Source organism: Nuphar pumila, chromosome 7, assembly GCF_984573655.1.
Source record: "Nuphar pumila chromosome 7, dmNupPumi1.hap1.1, whole genome shotgun sequence".
Lineage (NCBI taxonomy): Eukaryota > Viridiplantae > Streptophyta > Magnoliopsida > Nymphaeales > Nymphaeaceae > Nuphar > Nuphar pumila.
This window is the reverse complement of record NC_143255.1, coordinates 30,270,500-30,288,886: the sequence shown is the minus strand read 5'-3', so window position 1 is coordinate 30,288,886 and position 18,387 is coordinate 30,270,500. Positions and strand designations below refer to the sequence as shown.

Genomic DNA, 18,387 nt, shown 5'->3' with positions numbered 1-18,387 from the left:
TATACAAATCAGATTCACTTTCTCATTCAGATGAGGAAGTAAATCAGAATGATCCAACCGAACGTGCCCTAGAAGTATTGTAAGCGCCCAGCACACCATCCGACACTCAAGATTTTGCAGAGCTCACATCATCCACATAAATTTATACCAAAAATTTACATCAGATCAACAAACACTCCGGTAGTTCCAAAGTGAAGGGTAAAACAAAAGGAAATCCTTTGGAGCAGAAGACTGAGACCGCCACATGCAGGCATGGATATTTTATGTACTAATGAAACTATGCCATACAACCGTTTTGATAATCATGGTGAACCAAAACAGTGGCTACATCTTCACAATATCAGCCAAACGTTGCAATCAGGAATTGCTTGTATATGCTCATGAACTTTGCGACAAATGCTGCAAGAATAACCAAATCGTAAGCCAACAGTAAATAGAAAAGCTTGTGCAAAAAAGAACCATAAGAATTAACTTTCTAAAGCATTTTAATCACGCTTGTAGAATTTAAATTAAGTGTGAAGCAGTGTACAACAACCTGACTCTGCCCAAGTATGAGTGAAGTCACCATGTAATCATTGATACATAATTAATTGCTTTATCAGAACCATTCACAAATCAACAGAGTTCAAGAAATCTATGTCCATTTTACACCAGTCACCTTTGTGATGGTAACCATGCTGAAGCCCACAAAGATACACAAACAAGCCTAGTTTTGCACCAGGCATGAATTTAAGCACATTGAATATATCCATTGTGAGTGCGAGTCGATACCTATATGGACACCCAGTTTACCTGTGATTCTTGGATTTTCTCAAGATCCTGTAATTGTAAATCACAATAACAATAATTTCTCAAGGTTAGTGCAATTGGTAGAATTCAGCTCCTTGTGCGGGGGGGGGGGGGGGGGGGGGGGGGAACAAAGAATCAATCTGAAACTTGGTTTTGTAAGAAGCAAGCTTATTGAGTGGAATAAGGAGCATTGTTTGGCTATGTTAAAAGATATTGATGAGAGGAAGACTCGATTGAAGATCATACAACACCGGCAAGAAGAAAATTTCGATGAGATTGCCCCAAATATGAAAGTTGTGGAGGATGGGGGAATGCATTAGGTGGAAGCAAAGAGCGACGGCTCCTTGGCTAAAATCGAAAGAATTGAATGCCACTTCTTTCACTACCGTGCCTCTACGAGAAGAAAGGTGAATGCCATCTCTTCCTTGGTGATTGATGGAATGAGGAAGGCGCACATATATTGCCTAGCACCACGGAATATTTTAAAAGGCGCTTCTCAACCGTGGTGATGGCGGAGTATGATATATCTGGTTTGACTTTCAATACATTAACCGAGGAGGGGAAAATGGCCTTATCTAGGTCCTTCACGTTGGATGAGGTCAAAAATGTTATTTGGTCTCTTCCAAATGGCAAGAGCTCGGGTTGGGACGGCTTCTCAATTGAATTCTTCAAACTTACATGGAAATGTTCAAAAGCCGACCTATTTCAAATGATGGTGGATTTTCACTTCAATGCGAAGATTCTGGGAGCCTTAGGTAAATTGACATTGGTTCTCATTACCAAGGACCCGCAAGCCGATGTGAATGAAAGATTTAGGCCCATTTCATTGGTGGGTACGATTTTTAAGATCATCTCTAAGATTTTGGCCACAAGAATCAAGGGAGATATAGGACATCTAATTTCGGAATCGCAAAGTGTGCTTTCATTCTGGACCGGTGGCTAAATGATGCATGTGTAATGGAACATGAGACCATCCACTCCATCAAGCATACAAGTACAAAATCTTTTGTCCTCAAAATTGATCTTGAGAAAACTAGATTCTTATGTTGTATGCAATGTATGGAGTTTAGTGAAAAGTAGACACAATGGGTGGATGGGTTGTTTTCCGCAACAATCAATGAGAAGAATGGTGATTTTTTTAAACCAAAGAGGGGGTTGCGCCAAGGGAACATGCTCTCCCCTATTCTTTTCATTGTGGATGTGGAAGCACTCTCGGTGATGTTAGCTAGCAAGGAGTAGGCATGGATATTCCTGTTAAATAATGTAACATAATTCAATATGTAATCTCATAGTTTTAGTTTACTTTTAAGCTTAGTTAGGATTAGGTTAGTTTATTTAACTAGGTTAGGTTTCTTTTTCTTTTTTAGTTTAGTTTTTGGACTTATTTGGCTTTATGCTTTTTTGACCAAAGTAAAAAAGCATAAAGTAGAGAGAGCTGTTGGACTCCCAACAGCTCTATTTAGAGCCGTTGGGAGCCCAACACTCCCTCATTCCCTCTCTCCCTTGTATTATAAATATGGGGTGTTACCCCCTTGTAACTTACACTTTGGTAAAGCCCTCTTTTGGGACCCAACATATTGAAGTTGATATTTTTTTACCTTTGTGCATTTGTATCCGTGCCTTTGTGCACTTGTGAGAGTTCTCCTTTTATGCCTTTGTGCACACTTTGTGTTTCTAGTATTGTGTTTATACACAAATTCCTTTTTTATAGAGATTTTCACATGGTATCAGAGCAAGGTTGCTTGAGAAGGAAAGTCTTGTGATTCTTCACAATATTGAGTGCCTCGAAAAGCGTGCCTTCAAATTTTTTCGAGATTGGCGTGAAGACTTCTCTTCATCAAATATTTTGGAAGATTACTACAAGTAAGAGTTAAAATCTCTTTGTGGTACGTATTTTTCTCCTTCATCTTATCTCTCTAATGGGTGAAAAAGAATCTCATTTCTCTCTTGGCTTTAAGCTCAATGGTTCCAATTATCATGTATGGGCCGGAAATATGGAAGCTCATATTAAAGGAAAGGGGCTTTGGGGATATGTTCAAGGTTCCATAACGGAACCCGAACCAAAAATTACGATGGTTGAAAGAGGAGAAATCAAAATTCTTGAAGGAGAAGAAAGACAAAAAGCTCTTGAAGAATATTCAAAGAAACATGAGGAATGAGAAATAAGAAACTTCAAGATCCTATCTTGGATCTTCTCATCTGTTGAAACCAAGATCAATGCCAATATCATCAAATTCAAGAAAGCCTCCGAAGCTTGGTATTATCTTGAAAAGATGTATACTTCACGAGACTTATCTCACAAGTATTATCTTCAAAAGAGGGCCTTGACCCTACAACAAAATGAGATGTCTATTCGTGATTACTTTGCTGAATTATCCTCTATTTGGGATGAGCTTGCCATGCTTGAGCCCAAGTGGAGTGGCGAAGCTATTGAACTTAGATACAAGCAATTAGAGGAAGATCACTTCTTTAACTTCCTAAATGGTCTTCGACCCGAATTTGAACAAATTCGGTCCTCTCTTCTATCTTCTTTCACATCTCCTTCCATTGAAGATGTTATTACCAAGTTAAGTGGAGAGGAAACTCGTATGGGCATTAGCAAGCAAAATCCAAGTGTTCTTGCAATGGCCACAAATCAAGATAAATGTGATGGAGCTAATGCCGTGTCTAGGCCTGGCAACAACTTGAGGACATATAAACCTCCTCACTTTAAAAACCAAAATCAAGGATACAATGGTGGTCAAGGCGGAAGAAGGGACAATAGCAAAATTGTGTGCCACTTTTGCAAGGAACCCGATCACATCAAACCGGTTTGTCCTAAATGGAAGAAACTACTTGCAATGGCAACCACATCTTAATCACAAAAAGAGGAATCTACAAGTAGAGCTCTCTCTCTAAATCAAATTATGGAAGCTCTTCAACCTCTTCTTAAGGGAGCTATTTCTGGTGCCGCCGTATCCACTCCTTCTCCTCCAGGTAAAACTTCTTGGCTTTTAGATTCAGGTGCATCTTTTCATATGTCTCCAAACATCTCTTCTCTTTCTAAATATTCTAAAAGTTTATCACCATCTTTTGTTTCAACTGCGGATGGCACTTCTCTTGAAATTAAGGGGATTGGAAACTTTGAAACTCAAAATTTTTTTATTCCCAAAATTAGATTTATACCTAAATTGAATTTGAACTTACTTTCCGTCTCTCAACTCTCAGACCTTGGATGTGATATTCAATTTTCATCTAATAAGTGTTTAATACAGGATCACCGGTCCGAGAAGTTGATTGGGGAAGGCTCTAGGAAAGGAGACTTGTACTATGTGGATTCTCTCCAAATTCCTAAAACCCCTTTTTGTAATGTGGCCCAACATAAAGACATAAATGTTTGGCACAAAAGACTTGGTCATCCCAACATCACCAAGTTATCCTATTTGCATTTTATTAAAAATCTTTGTAAAAATACTTTCTCTTGTAATGATTGTATTCTTGGAAAAATGAGAAGTATGCCTTTTGAACAAAGATCTATGTTTACCACAAAACCTTTTGAAATTGTTCATTCGGATGTTTGGGGACCGGCACCCGTCATATCCAAGGGAGGCTTTGCCTATTATGTGATTTTTGTAGATGATTTTTCTCGATATTGTTGGATATATTTCCTTAAACATAAGCACGAAGTGTTTTCATGTTTTAAATCATATCATATGATAATTAAGAATCAATTTAATAGTAATTTAAAGATTTTTAGGACCGATTCCGGAGGCGAATATCTTTCCAATGAATTTAATAAATATCTTGAAGACTATGGTATTGTCCATCAAAGATCATGTCCTAAGACCCCACAACAAAATGGGTTAGCCGAAAGGAAGCATAGGCATATCATTGAAACCACTAGAACCCTTCTTATTTCCCAAAGTATTACAAAAAAATTTTGGGCCGAAGCGGCTCTTGCTTCAGTTTATCTTATTAATTGTCTTCCATCCAAAAATTTAGATAAAATCTCTCCTTTCGAAACTCTATATGAAAAAGAACCCGATTATAATAGATTGAGAGTTTTTGGTTGTAAGTGCTTTGTCCTTACAGATAAGAATGATAAACTCTCACCTAAAGCCATTCCTTGTGCTTTTCTTGGCTACTCCGAAACTCAAAAAGGGTTTCGATGTTATGATACTAAAAATGATAAGTTATATGTCTCAAGGAATGTAACATTTTTAGAAAATGATAGTGGTTTTGAAAAGAATGAATCTCATTTAGAAATTGCTGACTATTCCTTTCTCTTTGATCTTTTATCTAAAGATGATGATATCTCTAGTGATGATGAATCAACATATAACAGTGACAATGAAGTGGTTGAAATCAGCAATAACTCTAACCCTACTACCTCTCAAGAAGAAAATATAACTAGAGACCCTATCACCTATACTCATAGAGATAGACTCCCCTTTAGAAGTGCTATTGAGCAATATAGTGAACCTAGCGAATCTATCCCCTCACATGATTCAAACCCTAGAAGAACCGAGAGAACTAGAAGAACTCCCTCTAGATTCGTATCTTTTGATTCTTTCTCTCCTAAATATCGGGCTTGCTTAAGTGCCATTCACTCATATTTTGAACCAAAAAATTTTGAAGATGCCAAACGATGTATTGAATGGAGAGAAGCCATGGAGAATGAACTCAAAGCGCTTAGGAAAGCCAACACTTGGGAATTTCAAACGCTTCCCAGTGGAAAGAAAACTATAGGATGCCGATGGGTGTTCAAAGTCAAAACAAAGAGTGATGGATCTCTTGAGATGTATAAAGCTCGTCTTGTAGCTAAAGGGTATAGTCAAGAATACGGGATTGACTATGAAGAGACATTTGCTCCAGTAGCTCGTATGGTTACTGTTAGATGTCTCATCACCATTGCTTCCATTAGAAAATGGAATATTTACCAAATGGATGTCAAAAATGCCTTTCTAAATGGTGATCTTAATAAAGAAGTCTACATGGATGCTCCACCTGGTATGAAAATTCCTAAAAATAAAGTTCTTCGTCTTCGTAAAGCTCTTTATGGCTTGAAACAAGCTCCCAAGGCTTGGCACGATAGGTTTAACAATGTAATGACTGAAAATGGTTTTACTTCATGCTATACTGACACTACAGGGATTGTTATATTACTGTTATATGTTGATGATATGTTAATAACAGGTGATGATGTCAAAGGAATCAAGATCATTAAATCTATCCTGACTTCAAGATTTGAAATGTCAGACTTAGGATTTCTGACATATTTTTTGGGAATTGAGGTTGCCTATTCTCACAGAGGCTATTTTTTGTCTCAAACTAAACTTGCTTGTGCCATTCTTGACAGATCAGGAATCACAGATGACAAGGTCTGTGAAACTCCTGAAATAGTAGGTTCAAAGATGAAGATTGATGATGGGATTCTCCTAAAAGATCCCGCACCTTACCGGCAACTGGTTGGATCTTTAACGTATCTCAGCATTACGAGGCCTGATATTTCTCATGCTGTACATATTGCTAGTCAGTTTCAACATGCACCTACTTCAGTTCATATGAGTGCCATTCTCCGCATCATCAGATACATAAAGGGTACAGTAAACAATGGGGTATTTCTATCTTCTTCTTCTGAATTGAATTTAATTGCTTATACTGACTCTGATTGGGGAGGTGACCCAAATAACCGTCACTCCACCACTGGTTTTTGTATTTTTTTAGGGGAATCTTTAATTTCTTGGAGATGCAAGAAACAACATAAGGTCTCACTTTCATCCACAGAAGCCGAATATAGAGCCATGGCATCTACTACCATGGAGATTGTTTGGATTCGCAACTTGCTGGAAGATATGAATATTCAAGTTCAAGGGCCCACAAAACTATGTTGTGATAATAAAAGTGCAGTTTATATTGCCAAAAATCATACATTTCATGAGCGCACGAAGCACATTGAGATGGACTGCCACTATGTTCGTGAAGAATATTAAGAAGAACTATAAACCTTCCATATGTTACATCAGAATACCAACTAGCAGACTTCTTCACCAAAGCGTTGTGCCCTCCAAGATTTAACTTCCTTCTTGGCAAACTTTCGGTTATGTCACCCTAAGTTTGAGGGGGGGTGTTAAATAATGTAACATAATTCAATATGTAATCTCATAGTTTTAGTTTACTTTTAAGCTTAGTTAGGATTAGGTTAGTTTATTTAACTAGGTTAGGTTTCTTTTTCTTTTTTAGTTTAGTTTTTGGACTTATTTGGCTTTATGCTTTTTTGACCAAAGTCAAAAAGCATAAAGTAGAGAGAGTTGTTGGACTCCCAACAGCTCTATTTAGAGCCGTTGGGAGCCCAACACTCCCTCATTCCCTCTCTCCCTTGTATTATAAATATGGGGTGTTACCCCCTTGTAACTTACACTTTGGTAAAGCCCTCTTTTGGGACCCAACATATTGAAGTTGATATTTTTTTACCTTTGTGCATTTGTATCCGTGCCTTTGTGCACTTGTGAGAGTTCTCCTTTTATGCCTTTGTGCACACTTTGTGTTTATACACAAAATCCTTTTTTATAGAGATTTTCACAATTCCGTGGTTGCAAAGTATCAGAATTGGTTAATATCTTTCACTTCTCTTTGCAGATGACCTCTTGATTCTTGGAAAGGTTTCGGAGGAAAATATGGTGGCCTTTCTTAAATGCTTTTCGGAGATTTCGGGTCTTCGTATAAATGAGGGCAATAGTCAAATCATGGTGCTCAATGACCATACCAATGACTTGCAAAAGATTGCCTCGACAATCTTTAATTGTAAGGAAGGACACATTTCATTGAAATATTTGGGTCTCCCACTTCATTTGTGTGATCTCTAGAGAATCACATTGGAGCTCGGTGGAAGATAGAAATTGTTAAAAAATTCAATCATGCTCCTCCCGTTTGCTTTCTAGAGCAAGGAGAGTTAATCTTGTCTGTTTTAACATCTCTCCTACAGTGATACACTTCCTCCAAATTTTCAAGCTGCACAAGAAGGTTAAAAAATTGACTCAATACTTTATTTCAAAAATTTATTTGGCATGGGTTGATGGAAGGAAAGTCTAGGCCACCCGTCAAGTGGTTGATTATATCACAACCTCTACATGTTGGGGTTATGGGAATACATAATTTGAGAAGATTCAATATTGCCCTCTTGTCAAAATGGCTATGGAGGCTATGTAAGAGGGAAGACAAACTTAGCCTAGTCTACTTGGAAAAATATGACTTGGTTGGATGGCCTTGGAGTTGGTTCGAAAATCACAAATGAAAAAAAAAGATCCAAGATTTGGAAGGGATGGGCGGTGGCTTTGGAACACTTCAACATGATGATTCGGATAAAGGTGGGACATGGAATTAAAACTCAATTTTGGCATGATGTGTGGTATGGCGACACAAAAAATAGGAAATGCAATCTTTAAAAAAAAAGAGTTTTTTCCAAAAAATATCGCGATATTTTGTTTTCTGACAATATTTTGAAAATATTGCGATATATTACCTTTAATATCGGCTACCTTAAAATTTGACATTTCTCGCGATATTTTCAAAATATCACCGATATTGATGACAGTGGGTGACACCAAGCTAAAGGAACCTTTCTCTCTTATATGAAGGATCTAGAGCCAAATATGGTAAAGTGTGTGATTTATGGTCCAACGAGACTCGTACATGGGATATTGTGCTTAGAAGGGAACTCTCGGATGCAGGTTTTCATGAATAGACAGTGCTTATGGTTTTGTTGTCAGGAAGGTCTCTGTCTCAAGGGGTGGACAGAGTGAGTTGGACGCTCAATAGTGATGGTGACTTCAAGACGTCCACTATATACCGATCTCTTGGCATACCAGGACCCACATGGCTTCCAAAAAAAGCCTTATGGGCTAAGGGTCTCCCCTTCCGAGGATCTCTTACAGGTTGGACACTTCTCCATGACATGGTTAACACAAAGATTAGACTCAAAAGCTGGGGGTTTCACCTTAATAGTCATTCGTTTTGTTATTGTGAAGAAGAAACCACTACCCACCTCTTTTGGAATTGCATCTTCATTCGCTCCCTTTTGCATCAAGCTTGGAATGACCATATAGATTGGGACAACATTTCTTTCCCGAGGGAGGCTTTGATTGCAACTCACATGCATTCCAAAAGCCAACGATGGAAGTTTGTGTGACATGTTTCGATTTTGACAGCCTGGAAGTTCATTTGACTAGAGAGGAATCAACACATCTTCAAGGGAAAATCTAGCAGCCTTAATTGGGATAGAAGCAAGTGGCTGGGTCACTCTTCGGACTGGTTAGGGAGAAGTTGGACTGTGACTTGAGGCTGACTCACCATTTGGGTCTGCTCTAAAAACCCAGCAACTTTGACACAGGGATGGGTGGGATGAGGAGGGGTCGGTCGCTGCTCCTCTTGGCTTCAACATTAGCGTCTAGATGCATCTATTTTGTACACTTTGTTTGTCTTTTTTCTTTCTGCTGGCTGGGGGTGTGTTATCTCATCACTCTCCACCGAGCTACACTGCCATGCACTACTTATTCCTATTAATGATATATATTTGGTTCTTTCAAAATAAATGAGAAAGTTGTGATTGTGATTGCCAGCTGTGATTGTTCCTGCCTTGAATCTTGTGAAAGTTGGTCAGAAGATTGACCTTGTGACCAACAACCACAACTTGAACTTTCTCAGGCTGTGATTATTCATCTCACTTGTGACTAAAACAAACATTGTTCATCCCACTTGTGACTAAAGCAAATGTCCCCTAAGTCGGAAGTTGTTTCCATTCGGGAGCCAAGAAAGATAAGGATTATGTCACAACAAGGAAAGAGGTCTCACCAGCATTAAAATAAAATTGATACAATCATCATTTTGACAAGATCACTAGTCAGCACTAACTGAAGTTTATGGTCGAGTCCACTCTCCCAATTTTGATGAAACCATGTAGTGAAGGTAATTAGAAGCATGATGACACCCTAAAAATAGCATTCTACAAACTGCCAACCATTTCTAAATATGAGATCCAATCAGGTTCCAAGTTGAGATGGCACAAAGCTCTTGTGCAGTGTATATACCAGTGTCACCTATATTGCAATATTTTGAAAATATCACAATAATATCGGCAAGCCGATATTATCGGCAATGTATCATGATATTTTCAAAATATTGCCAGAAGTCAAAATATCACAATATTTTTGCAAAAATAAAAAAATCAATTTATTTATATTTTAAATTTATGCTTTCTATGTTTCTTGTTTCTTTTATATTTTAAAACTTTTTAAAACTTTTTCCTTTATATTTTTTGAAGAATTATAAAACTCATCATTTGCTTATCTTTTTGGTTATTATTATTTTTTTCAATTTTCTAAACTGCCAAGATTTACCAACTTTTGAAAATCTCTCCGGGAAAACCCCTTGATGAAAAATTACATTGAATGATATAGGTGACTATGGTATGTACCCATCATTATCACCATGAGAGAGAGAGACCAGGAAAAGGTCTGAAAGGCACAAAACTACTGCCCCATCTCCACAAAAACCATTGGGTGGTATGCAGAGCATTTTACTTGGAAGTGCTTCACACAGAGCAACCAATGATCTCTCATGGATATTTCTCCACAAACATCTCGGTTGACCTCACTTAACACCATCCTTTACTCTCTAATCCAGCAACTTTCTAGAACATGTTACGCCTTGCCTACTCAAAGTAAATTAATATACTATTTATAACCTTATACAGTCCAACTGAGTTGCAACTTCCTGATTTTAAAAGCTATCCAAATTAACCATTCATTTTAGCATTTTAGTTCTGTTTATGCATTAACCATCTTGAGTTGCTTCCCAGTCTAAGATATGGCAGGGTAAAATATACAGTTCCTGACTTCTCAGAACACTTGCAACAGTTCTTAAGATAGCATGCAAAAGATAGTCATCTAAATATGACTCTCCCTTATTTTGAAGATCTGTGGCAATTTGTTACCATGCCTACAAGTGACCAACATAATTTTCCAAAGAATTAAACATTTATGATTTTGAGATTCTATGTTTTATAGAGCAAAACAACTCATACATTCATTTCCTCAAGTTAACTAATCAAAATTTAATGGTAAAATAACGAAAGTATCCCGAAAGACCTAGTACTAGAAAGTTCATAGAGATGTATACCTTCAATATGAAATATGGCCTTCTGTCCAAGCCGCATCTTGTGTTCCTGAACCATGTACAAGCGTCACGAGAATTTAACTCATGGAAACATGGTACAACAATAATGAGAAACATATCTGAAACCACAAATCTTTTATATTCATTAAGCAATCTTTTTTCTTTCCTAATTGTTTGATATTTCATATTATTGAAACAACTGATAAAGTGTCCTCTATTTTCCCTACTCAAAGTTTCTCTTTTCGAAATCACCAAGACTTTTTACTAGGAAAATGATAGTTTCCATAATTTTCCAAGAAAGTGTCTGGGAAAAATCCATGATACCAGCTATGGTGACTTTTCTAATAACCTAACCAGTGTTAAAATAATGAGAAAGAGAGAGAGGGGAGGCATCATTAGCCATGCCTGCCATAATGGGAGAATAATAGGAGACTTACATAATATGCTGCCCAATGGCAAACTTCATGCTTCAATTCAGAATCCAATTTTTTCATCAGCTCATACAACAATCTCTGAAAAATTATTCACATGGTGAGTGGGATTCCGAACCTAAATCTAAAAAATATCAATCAAAGGTTTTACTGATTACCTTAAAGATGATTTCAGGAGGAATACAATTGACAAGCAGTTCATATAATTTTCCACGAACTAAAAAGAGCCTGCAAGAAGTAATAAACAAACATTACAAATGAGGAAATTATGAGGAAGTCTTCACCTATGTTTTTAAGAAAAAATATGCACGATTATACAGAAGGTTGATCATAAGTTGCACATAGGCATAACATAAAAGGAACAAAAAAGGCCTCATAAAAATCTAGAGCAAACTGCTGCACAAAACATAAGACTTCCAATGAGAAGTCTCGCATGGCTGCCCTATTATTTCAGATCAGTGTTATTAAAAGTGATTGATTCAATGCATAATGCATAGGCTTTGAAATGAGGTGCTGGCTTCAGATATCAAAGCACTTTGCTAACACTTAGTGTGGCCTAATGCATACACCTTAGCCCTGTGCGAAACATGCAGGTACACCTCTTTCAAAAGTGAGGATCAAACCCTCCATTTGAAAAACAAAAAGATGCACTAAAATAATATTAGAAACATAAAGAGATAGGGCAAGGTTGCAATTTTTCATTTGCCACTTACCTTTTAATGTTACCTACAATATCATTGGTGGCCAGAACGTTAAGCAGTATGCTAGCGGATCAAAGGATGTTGCCTTTGGAGATTTGGTTAAGTACCTCTCGGCTTGGATGACTCCCCACACATAGTGTTTGGTGCGCACAGGGGGTGTGTATGGGTTAAGGCCGATTCCCCAGGGAACACCTTAGGTGTTCCCAAACAAGTATGGTGACTTGGGGCTAGGTGAGTGATTTGGGTGGCATTGCTCACTAAGACATTCAGCTATCAATTGGCCACAAGGCTGGGCGGTCTTGGGAATGACTTTTGTCCGTCCGTTGACATATTTGCAAGGCCTTCCTTGTGACGCTTTCAGGAGGCTGTGTCGCAGCTTGAGAGGTGTGACGTTGCTGTTGGATTTTGGTTGTGTTCGGAAGAGCGCGAGCGTCACCCCCTCCTGGAACTTGGATAATGACCCCTTTGTGCATTCATTGACCCACTGTGGTTATGCGCTTGAAAAGATGCATAGAGCCAGTGGCTTGGACCAGGTAGTTACGAACAACAATTTTCTCTCTATTTAGAAGTAACATTTTCGGTGTTTACTTTAGATCCAGCACTTATGATCTACCGATCTAGAAAAAGGAACCATATTGCATACTTAGATAAAATTCAGAGATACACTAGTTTCATTGATAAAATGTTATCTAATTGTAATTAGGGGTGGCAATCGTGTCGGGTTGGCGGGTCAGCATACCTCAACCCGAACCCGACCCGTTTATTAAACGGGTCGGCTGTGGCAAACGCGAACCCGGCCCGTTTAATAAACGGGTAACCCGACACGACCCGCCAACCCATTTAATAAATGGGTTGGGTAAACGGGTTCTCAGGTTCGCGGGTCGGGTTGGCAGGTTGACCCGCGCGCCTAACCCGTTTATTAAACGGGTCAGCCGGGTTGGCGGGTTGGCATACCCCCAACCCGACCCGTTTAATAAACGGGTTACGCGGGTCGACCCGTTTATTAAACGGGTTGGCTTAAGCCCAACCCGAACCCGCCTAAGAGGCGGGTCGGGTCAGGTTTTGCCACCCCTAATTGTAATGCTAGAGCATGAAAGAAGACAATTTCAATAAGATTAAATATAAATATAGCATGACCACCGACATGGCTTGAACTATATTCAAAAGGTTGAAGAAATAGTGATTACACATATGCTGTATAAGATGTCCTATTAAGGGGCACTAGAAAAGGAAACTACAAAATGCACCAACGGGGCTCCGTCTGTTTGGTATGGGCAGTTTATGCAAGTCATCATGTGATGGGACGTTGCAAGTTTGAACCCCACTGGTATGGGTGGTTGAATAACTGCCGGTTGTATAGCCACCAGTAGGGCTTGTCTACTGGAAAAGAGGGGGCCCATAATCACCTAGCTTGATCATATAAAAAAATGCTGCAAAATGTCCCAAAATTACTGTAAACTGTAAAGCATTTGAATATGAACTTTAAAGTGATGCAATTGAATGGACAGTGACATTATACTTGTGCCTTATCTAAACTCATCAATGGACAAAGACTAAACTTGCAAATCTATCAAAGGGATAATCATATAAGCCTTGAATTCTGATAGCAGCTTGTACATTCACTTGCAGCCAGAGGTTCTACAGTTACTATTCTGTATATTTATTGCATATGTGCAGAGAATTTGGTCATTTGACAATATGATCAGACCATAACACAAAAAAAAGTATCTTGCATAATCCCAATTCAAGAATTTTTTGGAGAAATCAAAGTCTTAAGTATCCAATCTTTTTGAAAAAAGAATAAAATGACAGAGAAAATGAAAACACCTTAAAGTTGCCTGAGGTGTCTAACCCACCGCAAATGAAAGGAAATGACCCAACTAAGTATTGCTGGTACCATAGAGTTGTGGGGCACGACATCAAGGAATGTTTTATCCTCTGATACGTTATCCGGGAAAACATCGAAAGTGGTGATCTCCTTATAAATCAAGAACAGTCCCAAGAAAACGAATAGCATAATAATGTCATAACGGTCCTCTAGAAAAGATGAATCCACAAATTCTTCCAAAAGTAGTCCCATACTTTTGTGCTATTTCTAAAAAATTGGTCAACGGAACAGGATATGAGAGAAGATTTGAAGTTTCTACAACTTGTCTAAACAAGCAAGATATACCAATTACTGATAGGCATTTCATACAATGTTTGAGAGGATGCTTCCATATGATCTCATGAAATTCTACTCAAAGTAATGAAAAATCAGCATTCTGACAAACTCATAAGTAGAAGGAAACCAAATATGAGATGAAATAATGCTTGAAAACTAACATAAAAATTGAAATACAAAAAGCACAATTGTAACTTCCTGTTGTTATCAAATTAAAATAATATATTACAGAATAGAAGTTTCCCAGCAGAAAGATGTTCAAGTTATTACCTTTTAGGACTCTGCTCATTCACTATATCGGAAGCTATCTCAGAAACATACTGCTCCCAATCCATAGTCTGCACGACTTGATTATCTGTAAAAGGATACCTAAAAAAAAGAGGCATGGCAGAAAGAGCCAATAACATTAAAATGCTTCTATGTATAACCAACAATAACATGAGTTTAGGCAACTCAACTGTTGCACTCGACAAGTCTCGAAAGATAATATCGCTCTTCGTAAATTTCTATTTGAGTGAGCTGCTATTCGGGCAGAAAATCCTGTAGGTAGCTGCAAGCCTTCCTTCTTTCCAATGAACTCTATCACACCAGTAATCTGCAGGACAGAAAATTGAGATTCTTTAGAAGCTTTGGCTTTAGCATCTGAAAACATGTATGACATCCTGGAGAAACCTTGGATTTCAAATGCCACTTAAGTCTATGTTTAGAACAATCTGTAACACCGAAAACACATTAATAGCACGAAGATTTAAACATGTAGAACTAAAATTTCAAAGAGAGTTGTGACACACCCACACTGAGAACAGTTAAAGGTCAAGACAAAAAATTGTGGCTCAAGAGGCACTTAAGGGATTAACGAAAAAAGGTTGACGTGACTTTAGGAAGTAGTACACTCCAATTTTACAGGTGGCAACAACAGGAACCATGATTTTTTTCTATCCAGACTAGTGTTATTAAAAATGCGCCTCAAGGCGCAAAAAGCGTGCCTCGCCTCAAGGCGAGGGGCTTTATGCCTTGAGGCACAAGGATAAGGCATAAAAGCCCCGAGGTGTGCACCTCATAGGCCTTGAGGCGCACGCCTCGAGGCAAGGCGCGCCTCAAGATGAGGCACGCACGCCTTGAAATTTTGGTCAAATGAGGGGTCAAAGCCCTCATTTGACCAAAAATTAGGGTTTAAAAAAGGGCCCCCGACCCTATATCTGTTCTCACGCAGTCTCTCTCTCTCTCTCTCTCTCTCGTATTTTTCTCACAAAGTCTCTCTTGTCTCTCACACACAGTCTCTCTCGGCCACGCAAGCTTCTTCATTTAGGTAATGCTCCTTCCCCTCTTCATTTACAAAATTTCTTTTCTGTTATTTTTCTGTCATTTAGATATGAAAGAAATTTGTATATATTTTTCTTTTCTGTTATGAAATAACAGTATGCAGTTCGATTGAGTTCTACTCTCCTTTAGCGTTAAATTTTGGGCTGGTATACAACATGAAATAGATAGAATTTATGTTGTACAACATACATTGTATATACATTTATATGTATGTGTATGTGTATGTGTGTGTGCATGCGTGCATGTTTGTATTGGCAGCTACTGATTATGTTAAAAACTCGGTATAACATAATGATTATTTGTGAATGTCTGAGTTGCTAGTTTGACCTTGCTGTTGGTCATAATGTTTATTCTTAAAACTGGTAAAGAACAACATTAGTGGTTGATTTTTACTATATGTTGTTTCTAAATTATTTTTGTTGTTTTCTTATCTTGCTAGTTGCTAAGTATGCTTGACACCTTATTTTCTTATAATTTTAATTGTGGCTTTAATGTTACTCATCTTCAAGCCATTGTATTGATGCCTCTTTACTCAAAGACCACTGCTTGTATTTTGCATGTCACATAGTAGAAAACAGAATTAGATTGAATTTCAAATCTGTGTATTGCAGGTCACATAGTAGAAAATAGAATTGTTGCATTAATGTTACTTTTACATGTTAATCTCATATTTTTCAGTATTTATTTGAGATTTTTTATTTCTTGTTGGTTGTTGCTTCATCAATAAAGCATATTTTATTTATTTGTAATTTTAGATATTTTTTATAGTTTTTTTAAAGTTTTCAAAAAATTTTGTGAGGCTTACGCTTTACGCCTCGCCTCAGATTTTGGTGGAGCGCCTCGCTACGCCTCAACGCTTTTCACAACACTGATCCAGACTTTGAAGCCAGACAATCCTTATTCTTCTAATATAGTATATAGTTTTGGAAAAGTCCAACAATAAAGAGACTTATACTTCTGATGAACTTCTAAACTACACTTAGTGCAAGGAAATTTAAAATCTGTCAGGTAACAAACATCGGTGAACATAACATCCACTGTAAGCCATGAAAATTAGGAACCCGCATGCACACACTTTTTAATTTAGGTTCTCAGAGCTGTCAGAATAATTTACCCAAGTTATCAAGATAAGGCAACAAAATTATGAATGACTAAAGTACGGCATCCCACCTGTTCCAGGGTTGGCGCATTAACCCGCATATTTAGGCAGCGAGATCGAACTGCTTCAGTCACTTTTGAAGCACTATTACAGCACAGTATCAATCGACATGATGCACTGTACTTCTCCATTGTTCTTCGGAGTGAATGTTGAGCTTCCTTAGATAGCTTATCAACCTCATTGAGCAAAAGTACTGACATCATACAGAAACCCTATCAGCTTACACACGTTCATGTACACATAGAATATGGTTCCCATATATCAAATTATCTTCTATTACAGAGTGTTAACATGCAGCCTTCAACACTACTTCCATCACACAGTGTGAAGACAATATAGTACATTGATATTTTCACCCAAAAATAAAGTTAAAAAAAAAGAGATAACTACAGAATAATCACAAATATGCAAACCGCTAGTCCAAACCATGAAACAACACAAAGACAGGCTTGGACATTCTCAAGAACACAGTTAATGTTTTACCTTTATACCCCTTTTTCCCTTTCGTTTCAATGGGTCTGCTCTTTGCCATCTCCTTGATGACCTCTTGAACGATGTACCTGTCCTGGAAGCCCACATCGCTGGGGTTCATTTCAACATGGTGACTGCTTGACAACGTAGTTATCTCTAGATCAATGGTTCTGGTTCCAGTCTGCATAGAACCCAATCCCCATTTAAGCCGAGCAGTATCCAACAAATCTAATCAATGAGAAACTGAACACATCCACAAAAGTTACAGGAACAACAGCATTATCTTCATTTAAACGAAACAGGATGATACAGGAAAACGAGGAAATTACAAACAAGTTCATATAGTCTCCATTCATTGCGAACAGAATACAGAGGGGACTTAAAAAATTACTACCTCTATTTTCCATATCTTGTTCTCCATTTTCACCTGTATCCAGAACAAATCGAATCAACATAAAAACACCAAGGAAAAAAAAAGTGCAACCACAATGAGCCAAACCGCTAGAAAAGGAATAACAAGGGAAATGAGATTACCTTCTCAGCTCCCGGACCGAAAATTTGTCTAAGGAGGGCCATAATTAGGGTTTTCTTCCCAGAACCAGAAGGCCCATAGAAAAGGAGATGTGGACAATCGTGCTCCGAGACCTTCCTCAGTCAACGAAAAAATCAGAAAAAGGAGAAAAAGTGAAAAGGGAAAACAACTCTAGAATTAGAATGAGTACTAATCAAGCCAAAAGAACAGAAGGCGTAAAGAAGTAGAAATGTCAGATTGGATGAGAACCAAACAGAATAATAATAGTAATTAAATTAAGCAAACGAAGAAGAAGAAGATGATGATGGAAGAGACCGAAAATCCTAAAATGTGGAAAACTCAAATTGGGTGAGAACCAAACAGAAGAAAAACAAAAAACCAAATCGAAAACGCAATGATTGAGACTAGGAAACCTAACTAACTAACAAAAAAAGAAGAAGAACAGAATGGAAATCAGTACGAAGGATAGAAGGCAAAGAGTGAGAGAGAAAAACTCACCAATTTCTTGAGGTTCTTGGCGATGTCCTCATGGACCGTCATCTTGTCCAGAGTTTTGGGTCTGTACTTATCGACCCACAACATTTTCCCCTGTGTGCGAGAGAGAGAGAGAGAGAGAGAGACTGCGTTCTGGCGGGAAGCAGGAGGAAATGCCTGTAAAAGGTGTG

The 18,387-nt window shown here is 38.0% G+C and overlaps 1 protein-coding gene across 1 annotated transcript; it reads right to left on the bottom strand.

Moving 5' to 3' along the window:
* Positions 1-232: 232 nt before the first annotated feature.
* EMB2775 (ATPase family associated with various cellular activities (AAA)) lies at positions 233-18,342 on the bottom strand. Its single transcript, XM_090012186.1, has 11 exons — positions 18,221-18,342; positions 17,725-17,835; positions 17,585-17,617; positions 17,203-17,371; positions 16,731-16,912; positions 14,696-14,832; positions 14,508-14,606; positions 11,531-11,600; positions 11,379-11,453; positions 10,945-10,990; positions 233-399 (listed from the first exon to the last, which is right to left on the bottom strand). The coding sequence occupies exons 1-11, from the start codon at positions 18,302-18,304 to the stop codon at positions 341-343; spliced, it is 1,065 nt and encodes a 354-aa protein (XP_089868312.1). The 5' UTR covers positions 18,305-18,342; the 3' UTR covers positions 233-340.
* Positions 18,343-18,387: the final 45 nt, after the last annotated feature.